The 14208-nt window shown below is 44.4% G+C and overlaps 1 protein-coding gene across 2 annotated transcripts in view; it reads right to left on the bottom strand.

The window, feature by feature from the left end:
• The window catches only part of FKTN (fukutin), a 171482-nt gene that overhangs the window by 132161 nt on the left and 25113 nt on the right, over positions 1-14208 (bottom strand). For both annotated transcript variants that reach the window (XR_015307228.1, XM_086951704.1), the window contains exon 2: positions 13292-13476. Coding sequence is in view for 1 of the 2 variants with exons in the window: in XM_086951704.1 (XP_086807830.1) it covers positions 13292-13396 (105 nt within the window). In the remaining variant the exon portion in view is untranslated. The remainder of the gene's footprint in view (positions 1-13291; positions 13477-14208) is intronic.

A 14208-nucleotide genomic window follows, 5' to 3' on the forward strand; every position in this document is an offset into this window, starting at 1 on the left:
CCCGGCTGGGTATGGGCAAAGGAGATTGGAGCTGAAATATATATATATATATATATATATATATATATATATATATATATATATATATATATATATATATATATATATATATATATATATATATATATATATATATATATATGATCAAGGCAGGGAGCTGCCGAAACGCGTCGTGATGGTATGGTTGTTAATTTGCAAATAAACTAAAAGAAGCACTGAACAGGGTCTACCTCGTCTATATATATATATATATATCTGTCAAATGTAAGCAATACAGATGGGGGACGAGCAGCAGGAGTTAGTTATGTTGTGCTATTTGACTGTTCAGTTGTGAATACATGACTTCTCATTCCAAGAGTTGGGGGCACCCAGGTATGATGCAGTGCCCCTACACGTTTTCTTTCTGCTTTTTACGTTGCTTGCCATGTTGTGTGCCCGGAACACCTTTGCCTAATTGCCAATGCTGCTGGTTACTATATGTACAATGCATCTGTTATGATAAACCAATAAATATATATTTTTTAAAGGGTTAGGCCGGTTAAAAGGAGTTCTTTTGACAGGTTGAGTTTGCAGTTAAAACCTGGACAGCTAGGCTACTGGTGGCAGGCCTACAATCATGGTTAAATTGTCCCTGAAGATGATAGCACAATGGATGCTGCAGCCCAACTGTGACATTTAACTTGCAGGCACTGGGTACACCTTTGTACCATATACTAGGGACTTTTAGGTAAGTTAACTATGCCTATCAAGTGTATAAGAATGTCAATCTTCAAAGTATGCCCTTTATCACTGGTTAGCAGGGGTGAGGTGCATAAAGGTCAATGCCCAGCAAAAATAGCGTTCCGCAAAAGGCAACACAAATCTAGAGTGACCTGGCAGAAAGGAAAACATTTCCAACACATCCCTTAACCTACAAAGATTGCTGAATAAACACTCATTATTTTATTTAAGTTAGTACCTTAAAACAAAAAAACATATTTTAAGGGAGAGGTGAACATTTTTGAGTTCAAGAAAACCTTTACATCCCTATTTTTGGATCTCTGCATGTTAAGGAAGGTCGGTCTAAAACCTCCCAAGTTCTTAATGTTGCCATTTGTAAACACTCCAGAAGAGGGTACACCAACAGAAAATAACGGCTTCCAGGATACCTGTTTTTATCTTTATGTGCAACCAGAATTTTGGTGTCATACTGGTCATTATTTTTGTAAATGAATCCATGTGACTTACACATGCATGGTCTTAGATTGTGTCAAAAGATATACTATTAGAAAACTGAGCTGTCTCTGTAACCATACCGTCCCTGACACTCTCTTCGTGTCCACACATGGGTATTGCAAGTCAAGAAAACTCTGGAATAACCTATTGCTATTTTTGTCGCAGGACAGAGGGCATCTTTGGTCTTAAAAACCTTTCGATCTATTCATCTGGCACCTGTCCTTCTCGTATTTCTGTGCCTAAGTACAATGATGCCTGCTGGTGAACAGGCACTTCATAAATACAAGGAATAAAGATAGAAAATATCTCTTCTTCACACTATGGGTGCCACAACAGTTGTCTAAAACATCTCTGTGGACCCACTGAATGATCTGTAACGCTTATGGGAGAAAACAAAATGTGATGGATTGAACGCATGAATTAATCTGAGACACTCATAATTTCTCGGGTCGCATTTCAGTCCATCAATTTTTTTCCACTTTAGGCAGAGCCAAATCAAACCTTGCCCTGCCCAATACCAGTCCAATCTAAACTCTCAGGTCACGTACTCTCCGGATGAGAATAAAAGTAACTAATGACCAATTCTAACCTTGCTGTGCTTCGTCATTGAGGCGCTGCTACAGTCTTATGATAGACTAAGTACAGGACACACTTCGATCAGATCCTATATCTGGATTGGGCGCAAACCCAGAATTTGTACCTCTCCACTATAAGCAGGCACAATGGGATGACACGTTGGAGGCCGGTCTGAGCACCCCCTCCTAGCCTCCAACAGCCTGGCCTTCCAAGTATCCCAGCCAGCAGCCCATCTGACTCCCTGAACCTCATACTGTCCCCATACCTTTCTAACACCAATCAAATGGTAACCTCGAATCAGATTCTACCAGAACAACACTTCAAATATTGACAAAAGGGCAACTGTCTTGTGTCACATGGAATTGAAATACAGCACTTTTCATTGTGTATGATACGCTTTGTACGTTATATTTTTTAGTTCACCATTCCATTTCGTACGATTTTAGCCAACCCATCACTGCATGATGAGTAGCAATGAACGCTACACGTGCTTTTAACAGGTTGCTCTCAGTGAGGCTTTTAGCAGATCCATACATAAAATTCAACAAAGGCATTTTGATTAAGGATAAAGAAAAGTACACCACACAGTGGAAATGTATTGAGAATACTGTGTTTAGAACATCTCGATAGTGTACTATATGCCACATATCAGATTAAAACACATGCCTGGTGATTATTGGAAAGTGGCTATTTGAATGTACAAACATTGGACATCGATTTTTTTAGCACTTAGAATCTTCCAGTATTTGCATTGTGACACGGTTCTCAGATGTAAATGGAGACTGTTTAATCAGGCAAGGAGAGTAGTAGAGGTGAGCAGAATACACTGGTTATGTTAGATGTTTTTTGTGTCTGGAATGTATACTCCGTATGCTCGCAAGGGCCCGGAGTGTGCATGGACAGGGGTATAGGGGACAGAGTTGAATGAATCAAAGACATGCCCTGTCAGGTAAATGACCTTGGACCTCATTGATGATGCGGTCTATAACTGGCCGTATGAGTCTATGGGATTTTTGTGACCAGTGCTTCTTGTAAGGTGTGTGCACAATGACTTCCCCGAACGCGCAATCTTGATTGTGATGCGCGCACACTTCACTCATCACGCAAGAGACTGTTTTTAGCTGCTGCTTTTGAAACACAAGCAGTGCAAAAAAACGGTCATTTGTGTATTGTAAAAACTCAAGGAACAGCGACTGCGAACCAGTGTGAAGGAGCAGATCAGTGTGGAAGAGGAGAGCAGCAGTTTAATAGAAGGCACTTCCCCTTGGTCGCCCTCCCGGATCCCACAACCTCTGACCACACCGGTTAATCTTTATGGAAGAATGGAGGCCATTAGTATGTGTGATACCTTCATGAAATCTGGACTATTTATCCAACTACACTTTACTGCTTTGGTTCTTGAGCCCATAGTTGCATTGTTCACAGCTGTGAGAAATTGGGCTGTTGCAACAGGGGGGAGGTGACCCCTGTGTAAGCAACAGCCACAATCCTAGTCAGGGTGAACCACAAAATTTACTAAATTAATGCTTAACCCCCTGGTAGCTTGGCACAAAGGCAGTCAGGCTTAAATTAGAGGCAATGTGTAAATTTTTGTGCAGCACACAAACAGTAATTAAGTGAAAACACACAACAAAAATCCAAAACCAATTTGGAAAATAGATAAAAATGTAATTAAGTATCAGAGACCAAAACAACAACAATCCAATCAGTCGAACCAGAGTTATGATTTAAAAATGTTTTAAGTTAAATCTAGTGCCTAAAAAATTCACAGCACCAACCGCGGACATCTGGTCATGAGAGATCAGGTAAAAGTCAGAAAAATATGGCCAACCGCGATGGATAAATCGGTGAATTGGGCCCAATCAGTGCTTACTCTCATACTTAGAAGATATTCTGAGAAAAATTTTCTGAGTAGGTATAGTTCAATGGGGCAAGGCTGCAGGCAGTTTCAGAGGAGGGAGCATCGTAGTCAGAGAGCCGCTTGAATGAAGTTGTTGTCACGATTTCTATGTTCGGACTTAGTCACTGTTTTGGAAGTCAAACATCACCTGCGAGATTAGGCAGTTCCACGAGGCCTGATGCCTGTTTGGCTAAGGACACGAACAGGATTTGCTGCTGCGGAGAACAACGTAACAAGAAGTGCCACAAAGTCAGGCAGAACTGCAAGGCACCTGGGGGGGGGGCGGATAGACAAGCAGGATGGTCCTGGTCTTCCTTCTGTTCTCAGAGCAGTTTTAGTCCAAAACTTTTTTACAGCCCAAGTTTTGGATTTTGGCCATCTGGGAACCTTTAGCACCACCACCAAGAGTCCAGAACTGGAGGCGTCACACACTGGAGGGTTAGGACTCACTCATGCTGGGCTAAGGTGCAAGTTCAAGATTGTGGGAGCCTTTTCTATCCCTGAGGCTCTGAACAGAAGGCCAGATAACTATCCCTTGGAGTCACTCTGGTAATCCTGGGTGCAGGTGATGAAGCAAGGCTCAAGCAGCAGGTCCGGCATCGGAGGGTTTAAGGAAAGCTCCAGGCAGCAAAGCAGTGCTTCCAGGTGCAATAAAGGGGTCTTGTGGCATACACAGCAGCTCACAGCAGCAGGCACTCTTCAGAATCCTTCCGCAGGTTCGGAAAGTGAACTGAAGAGTGAGTCTGAGGGTCACCTTTTTATACAAGGTACCTTCTTTAAAGTTGGAGACATTTCTAAAGAATACCCTTTGAAATGCTTGACGTTTCCGAACTCCTCTGCTCTGGCTCCAAGCTGGCAGCATGAACAATGCAGGGGTGACCAGTCCTTTGTGTGAAAGCAGAGCATAGTTTATTTAGTTGCAGTATCCCATCTCCCCCACTCAAATCCTGCTAGTTGATGGCCCATCCAGGCACACCTAATCCCTCTACACAGTGTTGCTGCCTGGGACGAATTAACAAAGCCCAACTGCCAACTACACCCAGTCATGTGAACCAGGATAGGCTGCAGGCACCAAATAGTTTAAGGTAGGATAGCCAACTTTCTAAATGTGGCATTTCCAAAATTGTAACTTAAAATCCGACTTTACAATTAAAGAAAATTTTTATTTGTCAAATATCTTTATTGTTTTTGGTGATCATAATAAAGGCAGTGTCATCACAACAGCAACAACAGTTGCCTGGAGAACATTCACAGAGTACATTACAATATAGGCAACAGTGATTCCACATAGGACCAGTAGGACAAATAAAAAGGAACATCGCATTACATCTCAGTACACCATCATAGCAATATCAACAATGATTCACATTCATTCCGATTGACCATCATGTCCAAAGGAAGTACTAGGGCCTGTATATGTGGCCACGTGGTGTCCCTGGGCATCCTCCAACAGACCAAACCCATAATAACTCATCCAACCACCCCAGACCTTGCAGAATGTCTGGGGGGCATCCCCTACTTTCAAAAGTGACCTTTTCTGCTGGCATATAGAGGTCCATACTAGTTCTCCATTCTTGGATAGTGGAAACCTTGGCCACCCCAATAGTATGGCCAAATCAGCCTAGTAACCACTAGACCAAGGGCAATAAAGAGGAGTTGGGAACTAGGAGCGTCTACTTCATTTTGGATGCCCAGAAGGACAAATTTTGGATCCGCTGGAGGGATATCTCCAGAACCGCATTAAGCTCCTCAATGGTTGCCTTCCAGTAGGCCTGGATGATGGGGCATCCCCATAATGTGTGTAGAAAGTTTTGCCTGGCACTCTGGCACCGCAGACATGCCAGGGTATCTGCCCTCCATATTGGATGCAATCTCTTTCTGTCTTAATATATCCTATACTGAATTTTATATTGGATGAGGCATAGTCGGGCTTTAATGGCTACCTCACTGTGGTGCATAAGGGCCGCCTCCCAATGAATATATCTTTAACTTCTCCTGTGTCCCTCTCACACCACTCCCAAAGCTGACCAAGATTATCAGGCACATTATTGTTTAGTGTTTTATATGTGAGGGACACTGCTTGTCTTGTTAGCTCTTCCTACATCAGTCTCCTCATCTATGGTGCGCATTCTGGTAACTCAGCGCCCACTCAATTGATCTAGTTGCCCGCTCCCATAGTTCCAGGGTAGGTAACTTGAATTGCAGGAAGTAGCCTGCACATATCTTTACCACCATAGAGATAGTGCAGGTGAGTGCGAAATTCCAGTGTCTCCCCTGCACTGTAAAGTCTTCGGTGCTGCCCTGGGGTGCCCACCCTGCCATAGCAGCGATCGTACCTATCCAGCAATTCGGTGAACACTGCCCAAATGAGTGGGTGGTACGTATTTTGGAAGGCGTAGAGAAGTCGGGGAAGGGTAATCATTTAAAAAATGTCCGCCCAACTTAATAACTAGAGAAGGTCTTTCCACCGCTCTGCATCTCCCCAAAAATTAGATATTACCCTCCCAATGTTGCAGTGGGGACACACCTCCCTAAGCGGTGTCATAAAGATACTGAGCCATTTAAAGCCCTTAGTAGTCAGTTTCAACTTCCCAGGAAGGGGAGGCCAATCTTATGTAAGCCCAGTGCAATACAGAGTGGACTTATTCCAATTAATCTTATATCCCGAGTGTCTCCCATATTCCTCGGGAGTTGTGGAAGAGGACGGGGATAGTTGTCATAGGTTCCGTTACGTATAAAACAATACCATTGGCATAGAGGGAAATCTTCTCCTCTTCGTCATCATTGTGAGTAATTCGGAAACCCCTGATTGTGCTTGAATGCCACATGCCAAGGATTCCACAGTAAGCACAAAAGGGAGAGGGGATAGGGGAGACACCTGCCTTGTCCCTTGTCCACTTGCGAATTCTGAGGACAACCTCCCATTCACCTTGACCACTGCTATCTTTTCAAGATAATAGCGGTATCAATTTCCGAAATTTCAGCCCAAATCCAAATTTGATTAGTGTACAATCCAGAAAAGGCCAATGCACCACATCAAATGCCTTTTCTGCGTCTGACAGAAAAACATGTGGAGCCATGCAGTCCTTGATCTTCATCAGCCACTTACGTATTTAATGGAGATTCGGCAGGTAGCACGACCTGGCATGAACCCGGACTGGTCATTGTGAATCAGTGATGCGATGGCCTTCGATAAACGGGTCGCAAGTATTGTGGCTAGAATTTCTACGTCCGTGTTTAATAATGAAATGGGACGGTATGAATTGCACCGACTTTGAGTTTGCCATCTTTATGTAAGACCATGATCGTGGCTGTTCGGAGGTCTAGTGAAAGAGTACCGGCCTTGCCAGCATCTTAGTAAAGAATTAATAAGTGTGGTCAAAGTAAATCTATGCGTTTATAAAACTTGGGGGGTATGCCGTAGATGCCTGAGGTTTTACCCGGTCTTAGCTTAGAGATCGCCTCCTGTACTTCTGTCAATGTTAGGTCACCTTCCAGCCCCTCTACCTCTTCTTCTCCGAGCACTGGGGTCCCAATGGCAGCCAGATAGTGGTCTATATCTGAGGAACTGCTAAATGGACGCGCATCATAGAATGATCTGTAGCAGTCCGCAAACACCTGAGTAATTTGTACGTCTGTGTTGTGAGTGGTCTCCGTGCCATCAATAAGACCCTGTACCCATCTGACTTTCACTTCATTTTTGCTAAGCCAGGCAAGGAGCTTCCCCGCCTTGTCCCTGACCTCGTAGAGTTGGTGTAGCGTCACCAGCCTCTGCTTTTTGGCGCTGTTTTGCACCAGGTCATGGTACTTTAGTAGAAGGGCCGGGAGACCAAGGGATCCGACCTGCTAATGGACCGTCCCTCTAAGTGGAGGATTTGATGCTCTAGTTGTTCGAACCTCACAAACCCACTCTACTTTTTCCGGGATAATACATTTCGAGCCTTGTCGCACAGCACTGTTCTATAGGCCTCCGACAGTGTAGCCACAGGTGACACTGTCTTTATTGTCTAAGAAGAAAAGTTCAGTGTTAGGCCAAAGACCCCTTATTACCTCCCCATCTTGCAGGTCCCAGGCAATAAGTCTCCACCCCATGCTTGGACAGTTAGGACACGGTCCTATTTGCACCAGGAGCTCGGAATGATCAGACAGGCCCATGCTAAGTAGTCAGCCTGCCCTATTTCACCCACCTCACCAGTAGACACAAATGTATAGTCCAGTCAGGAGTACGCATTGTGGGCCCCTGAAAAATAGGTGTACGTCTATTGTGCGGATGCTGGCAGCACCATATGTCAGTTAGCCCCAACGTGCTAGGGAAGCAGGCCAGCAGGGTAGTGTGTGTAGGACCTCTATGTGTCTCAGATCGATCAAGTGGCGTGTGCACTAGATCACTGAAATTCCCTCCTAAAACATGAAGGGATGAGGGCATCTCCAAAATGTCCACCACCTTCGTCAGCAGAGGTGGGCAATACACACATACCAAACACACTTCCTGTCTGCCCCACACCCCCCTAACCCTTACGTATCGACCCAGGGGGTTAGTCCATCTGCATGTCACTTCAAAACTGGAGGACTTTTTAACTAATATTGCCACTCCCTGAGACCCGGAAGTATAGTCCGCATGGGCCCGGGTGGTGTAGACTCCCCTGCCAAGAAATCTACACTGAAGACCTTGTAGGTGTGTCTCCTGAAGCATTACCATGTCAGGTTATGTTCATTTAATATATTGTGCCACCAGCCTGTGCTTGATCTTATCCCCTTGTCCATTGGCATTCCAGGTCAGTACTGTAAAGGTAGAGGTTTTAGCTGAAGTCGACATAGCCATGGTGTAGTCTTGGGAATTGTCTTAACGATGTAGAGAAAGCTCATGTAGCTCACTTGGTGCCTTTTGTGTGTATGTCTGTTCTCCAAAAACCTGCTTGACCAACAAATATAAAAGAACAATTGAACTCCCCCTTCCTAACCAACCTGCCTCTCCACCCCACAAGATCGCTGCAACACTTAACCGCTCTATTATAGAACAACTGAATGCAAGAGGAGAAGGAGAGGTCTGTCGCCCAGCCCCTAATACTACTTAGTGCCCAAACATACTATCACTTAAAACTTTAGACCAAACACAAAGAAAAAAGCCAATGAGTGGAAACCCACAGAAGTCAAAGAGGGACTGAGAATAGTCGCAATACGAATATAATCACCCATGGAGTGTCTGGGTATCTGTGTGTCCATTTCTCTGGTCACCAGCTTACTGATGCCATTTCAGGGGTCTGGTTGTTCTGGGTCTCAAATTTGTGCCTGTGGCGGCTGCTGCTGTGGCTCTACATCTTGCTCCAACACTGAAATTTAGCTGCAAGGGTATGCAGACTCTCAGCCTCCAAGGACAGTTCATCCTCTACTGACCCTGATGGGGAAGCCCGCTGTCCAGCAGAGCCCATGGCCCTTTTTGAAGATTGATAATGTTCGCCTTCCATGTCTGTGGAAAGCCTCCTTCCCCGGCCTGTTCTCCTCGGCAGGTAAGGGGTTCTCTTGCCCCAGTGTTATGGACTGCGGCCTCCTCCTTCCCATCTCTGCTGCGGACTGTCCTCAGGTCTGGCACCCAGGCTCTGGGACAGTCATTGTTTGGATTATCGTGCCTTCTGTGAGGGCAAGATTGGCTGCTACTCTATCCAAGCCCAGGTTTCCTCTGCCGATTGAAAGAAGAGGGACTTTTCTTGATAATGGATCTTTAGCTGTGTTGGAAACAGCAACATGTATTGAGGTTGGAGGGCTCTTTGTTTCACTTTCACAGAGTCAAACGTACGTCACTGGTGTTGGACCTCACCACTATAGTCAGTTTTCGTACCCGACCTCCTCTTTGCGATGTACCTTCTGGAGGATCATAACCAAATCCAAAAAGTTAAGGAACTTTGCTATGGAGGGCCGCGGTGAGGCATCCTGTGTGCCCATTCTATTATAAAGCAAGCAGAAATTTGGTCGGACGATAGTGAGACATACAGACAGTTTGCCAAGACCACAGGCACACTGGCGTCTTCTGCGCCTTCCGGAAAGTGAACGATGCGCTTGATTTTTTGCATCTTCCAAACGCCATATTACATCCTTACTGGTGCAACAGAGCTCTTCCACCCCTTTTCAGAAGTTTTGTACTGTGTCCTCCTCCTCGGAGAGTTGAGTCTCAGCCTCAGTAACTTTTTTCAAGACATTGCATAGGTCCTGGCGCAACAGGGACTCCTCCGAGCATACCTCCCCTATCTTACCCTCTCGCACCTCTCTCGGGGATTGGATCACTTACAATAATGCAGCATTACTCGACAGAGGCTCTAGCCTTCCTCCCACTCTACATGAGGGCACATAATTTTGGTATAGCGGTCCATCTTTCTTTGGAGAGGGAGTTTAGTCTCTTTGTCTTTCGCCATGACATTGGGCGATCAGCAGGCATGCTAGTTTCAGGACGAGGATCCAGTAACCTTCTGCAAGCTAACGCAAGTACATCTAGGGAGGGGGGTTGGGGTGTGAGGGGGGACGAGAGCGGAGCAGCCAACAGGGCCCAGCTGGGAGGGAGGAGAAAACAGCTCCCTGGACCCTTTATTGAGGTGCACCCCCCGTGTTTCTGACACTGTGTCCTACGCTGCACAATTACTGGGCACTATGCATTGCACCGGTCCACATTACTACACATGCCTTCCACTGTCCCCCACCACAGTGCACAAGACTCAGACCATCTAGGAGAGCAAGTAAATATCCTCCTAGCAGCTCAAGATACGGGCCGCCTCCATATAACACCTACCGCCGCATTTGGTGGTGGTTGATAGCAGTCCAGCCCAGGAACTCCTTTCTAGTGCGTGCTGGCACTGTTGTTCGACTTCTCCTTCCTCCCACCTCAAAAGGCCTCGGCTGCGCGACCCCTGTGCCCGTGTAGCTCCCAGCAAACTAGAGCCCTTACTGCCAGGGGGGAGCAGAGGCCAAGCACCATGGGGCCAGGTGCTCTTCAAAGGCTGTCCCGGTGATTCGTCACCACAGGGCCACCCACTGTAATGGATGGTGCAGAACCCCAGCAGTCAGGCCCAGGATACAGTCAGCCGGTGCGTGTCGCCATTTTGCCAGCGGCCAGGATTTTGTTTCCCCAAATTCAAATTTCCGGCAGGATCCAGGGCCAGAAATCACCAAATAGCAACTTGATGGTGTGACGCTTGCATTTAGATTGCCATGGCTGTAGTGGATGTAACCTACTATGGCAGGATTTTTGTTGATTTCATTTATATCCGGCCGGAGCTCATGGAGAGTGCGACTATTTGGCCATGTTGTTGGCCACGCCCCTCATTAAAGAGGATTTTTAATTACAATTTCTCAAACACTAAATATGAAATGTTAACCGGTTTCCAATCAAAAGATAGCACTTATTAAATGTAATAAGGCAACCGATCTAATCCTATGGGAGAAGTAGGACTCACAGTAGTGAAAAATTAATTGAAAGGGTTTTCACTGCCAGGACATGTAAAACTTAAAAGTACATGTCCAATAAAAGGCACCCTGCCCCACAGGCTACGTAGGACCTACCTTAGAAGTGACTTATATACCATAGAAGGAGAGTTTAGGATTTGGTAAGAGGGTTATATTGCAAAGTCAAATTTGCAGTTCTAGGAGGGTAAAGGCAAAATGTTTGGAGTAACCCTGCAGAGAGGACCAGGTCCAACAACAGCAAAATGTAAAATCCCAGAATACATGTTAAAAGGAAGGTCATTACTAACTTAAAGAAAGATATGCTATCAAGAGTCCAGAAAAGCAGTGTTGTTGGCAGGATTTAACCACCCCTTCAATGTCATAATATTCAGTAAGGAGTAGGTGAATGGTCCCTGACTGTGTTCAGGAATCTATTATTAAAGCATTTGAATATAACAAATCCATTAATAGTCCTGTAAACCATGGAGAGTCCTGACAGAATTAGTGTGACAGCGAAATAAGATCAGAGTGTGAGTTAGAGTGCAAGGGCAGACTTTCCATGCTTATAACAGTCTAATATAAGTCTGCTGGATCCACTGCCAATGGGAAGACACTACATATTCTGCATTACTTCCCCTTTGAATTAAATGTGTGCTTTATAATAATTACTAGAAAAGCACTATTTGAAAAGGTTTGGGAAAAATGAAAAACATCACTGAAATCCACAAAAAAATAAACATTTTCTACAGGACAAGCTAGTCATGGATTAACGTGGCTCAGCTTACTGATTTAGGGATAAAATCTTAACACTTTTTGGAATTGCAAAGCAAGACACTTTAAATACCATGGGCCCAAATGGAAGCTATTTATGGATCATTGTGAAGCTTTAGAAAGATTCATGTGGAGCAGATGTGGTTTAGTGGCTAGGGCACCCCAACTGACCAACCTGTGTGATTCTGGGCAAAGCATTTGATTTTGATGTGCCTTAAAGTTGGGCAATGTATACCCTGTGATGTGTCACCAGTGCTGTATTAAACTTAGCTTCACGATATTTATAAAAACTGAAGTAGGAAGATAATGTAATATTAGCTTCTGATGCCTTGTTATACGGTCACTCCGGAACAGCAAGTCAAAAGCTACTGAACTAAAAAGAGTATTAAGGTTACAAACTATAAAGAGTATTATGGACCAAGATCTTAATTAACCCCTCATAGAACCGGTTACTGCATGCCTAAAACGCACCTAGTACAGAAAAACAATGGTTTATTACAGAACTATTTAGAAATAGAAATACAGCAATAAATGAGTGTATTATTCACCCAACACAAACAAAACAATCTTTAAAACATAATTTCCAACCAACAACAATGAAACAGGGTTGGGTATATCTATTGGCCTATGTGCTAAAGCTGCATGGTGGGCGATTAGACATAGAAACAAAAAGGGAAGAAACCGGGGGAGCTGTGAGGTAGAGGGGGGGGGGGTACCAGGTGGAGAGGTGGTGTTACACTGAGGCAAGGTGCTTGGGAGATGAGGGGTGGGGCGGATAGAAGTCTTAGAAGAGTTAAAGGGTACTCACCTCATGACGCATGACTCAATGGTGTTGGCCACAGCAATGATTATAAGTAAGGAACAAGTGGGAAAAGTATTGTCAAAAATACATGGAAGATAAGTGGAAGAATTCCGTTAGTGAACACACATGCTACACTCACGGAATGGAGAATAGAGCAATGGAAATGGGTGGGCTTAGATGCAGAAAGGTTAGTATTAAATCCAAGAGTAGATGGAAGTGTTAAAATCAGGAGGAGGTGCTTTACCTCAGGTGTGGACAAAATTGGGGGGGGGGGGATTATTTCCTGGTAGGGTTCCTGAGTTCAGAGCATCAATAGTGTCCACAAAAGGGGCGAAGGAGGGGTGAACTCAATTAGGATATCCCTAACCTGTAGTAGACAAGTTGCCTCCTTAGGTGTTAATGAGGCAGCTCAGGTTGAGTTAAAAGGTCTACAATGAATAAAACTCAAGGGATTTCCCATGAAAAGAGTAAATCACCATGGAATCCCGGGTGTGAGCACTGCAAAGGCACCCCAGACCATGAGCGGAGCGCACAATAAATGAACAAAATAATCAGGAGATAAGGACAGTCAAAATAATAAAAGAAAAATGCCTTACCTTTGGTGATAAATAAAGTTTGTAGTAGTACAACTGAAACAGGAGAAACAGTGAACTTGCCAAGGTCAGCAGGGCCAAAACCACGTTCTGGTTGAGTCTCAGCATTAGCTCTTAGGGTTCATTGGAGTAGGAGTAAACAGTAGTGCCAACTCATATTTTCAGCTTTCTGGACTAGAATGTGGATTCTACAAAATAACAAGTAAACATGTTTTTGATAAATCACAAGGGAAAAAAACAGCACAGATTGTCTAAAATCGTAACCTACGTAGTGAGGGCCCTGTACAAAGAAAGGAAACATGTCTTTGACTTTTCCATCACATATTAAACTAAATGTCTTTCGTCAGAACATTGAAATTTGTAATCACAGCAAGAAGATTCTACTTTGACATGAGAGTCTGTGTTTCCATGCTCAGGCAGGAGAACTTGAGCTAGAAAACAACATTTTACAGGAATTTGAGATACCCAAAGGCTGCTTTTCACTTCAAATAAACCAATTACTTGGAATATGACACTCTGCTGACAAAGAGCCTACCTAGCACCAGGCACAACTTTATCTAGGTACCAAGGAGTTAGTTCTACCTCTCCAAACTTGTACATGTACTCAAGCACTCTTTTGGCTGAATCAACCCCAAACATACATTTTCTTTCTGGCACTAGTATGCTGCATGATTTCCGTAACTGATTTTTATGTTCTTGCTTGACAATTATGTACTCATCACTTCAGAGGAACTTTGGCCCCGTCCACATTTTAAGAGCCAGAAGTACGTGTTTTGATTGGGCATACCTTGTGTGCTTCCACAAAAAAACGTGCTTACCCTCTAGCAGCTGTGATCATTTTTGTTATTTATTCATCTACCCAAACTTGACACACACACAACATTGGAAGGCAATCAAAGTGCATTCGACAACTAGATAAT

The sequence above is a fragment of the Lissotriton vulgaris genome, unplaced genomic scaffold (genome assembly GCF_964263255.1).
Source record: "Lissotriton vulgaris unplaced genomic scaffold, aLisVul1.2 SCAFFOLD_2325, whole genome shotgun sequence".
NCBI lineage: Eukaryota > Metazoa > Chordata > Amphibia > Caudata > Salamandridae > Lissotriton > Lissotriton vulgaris.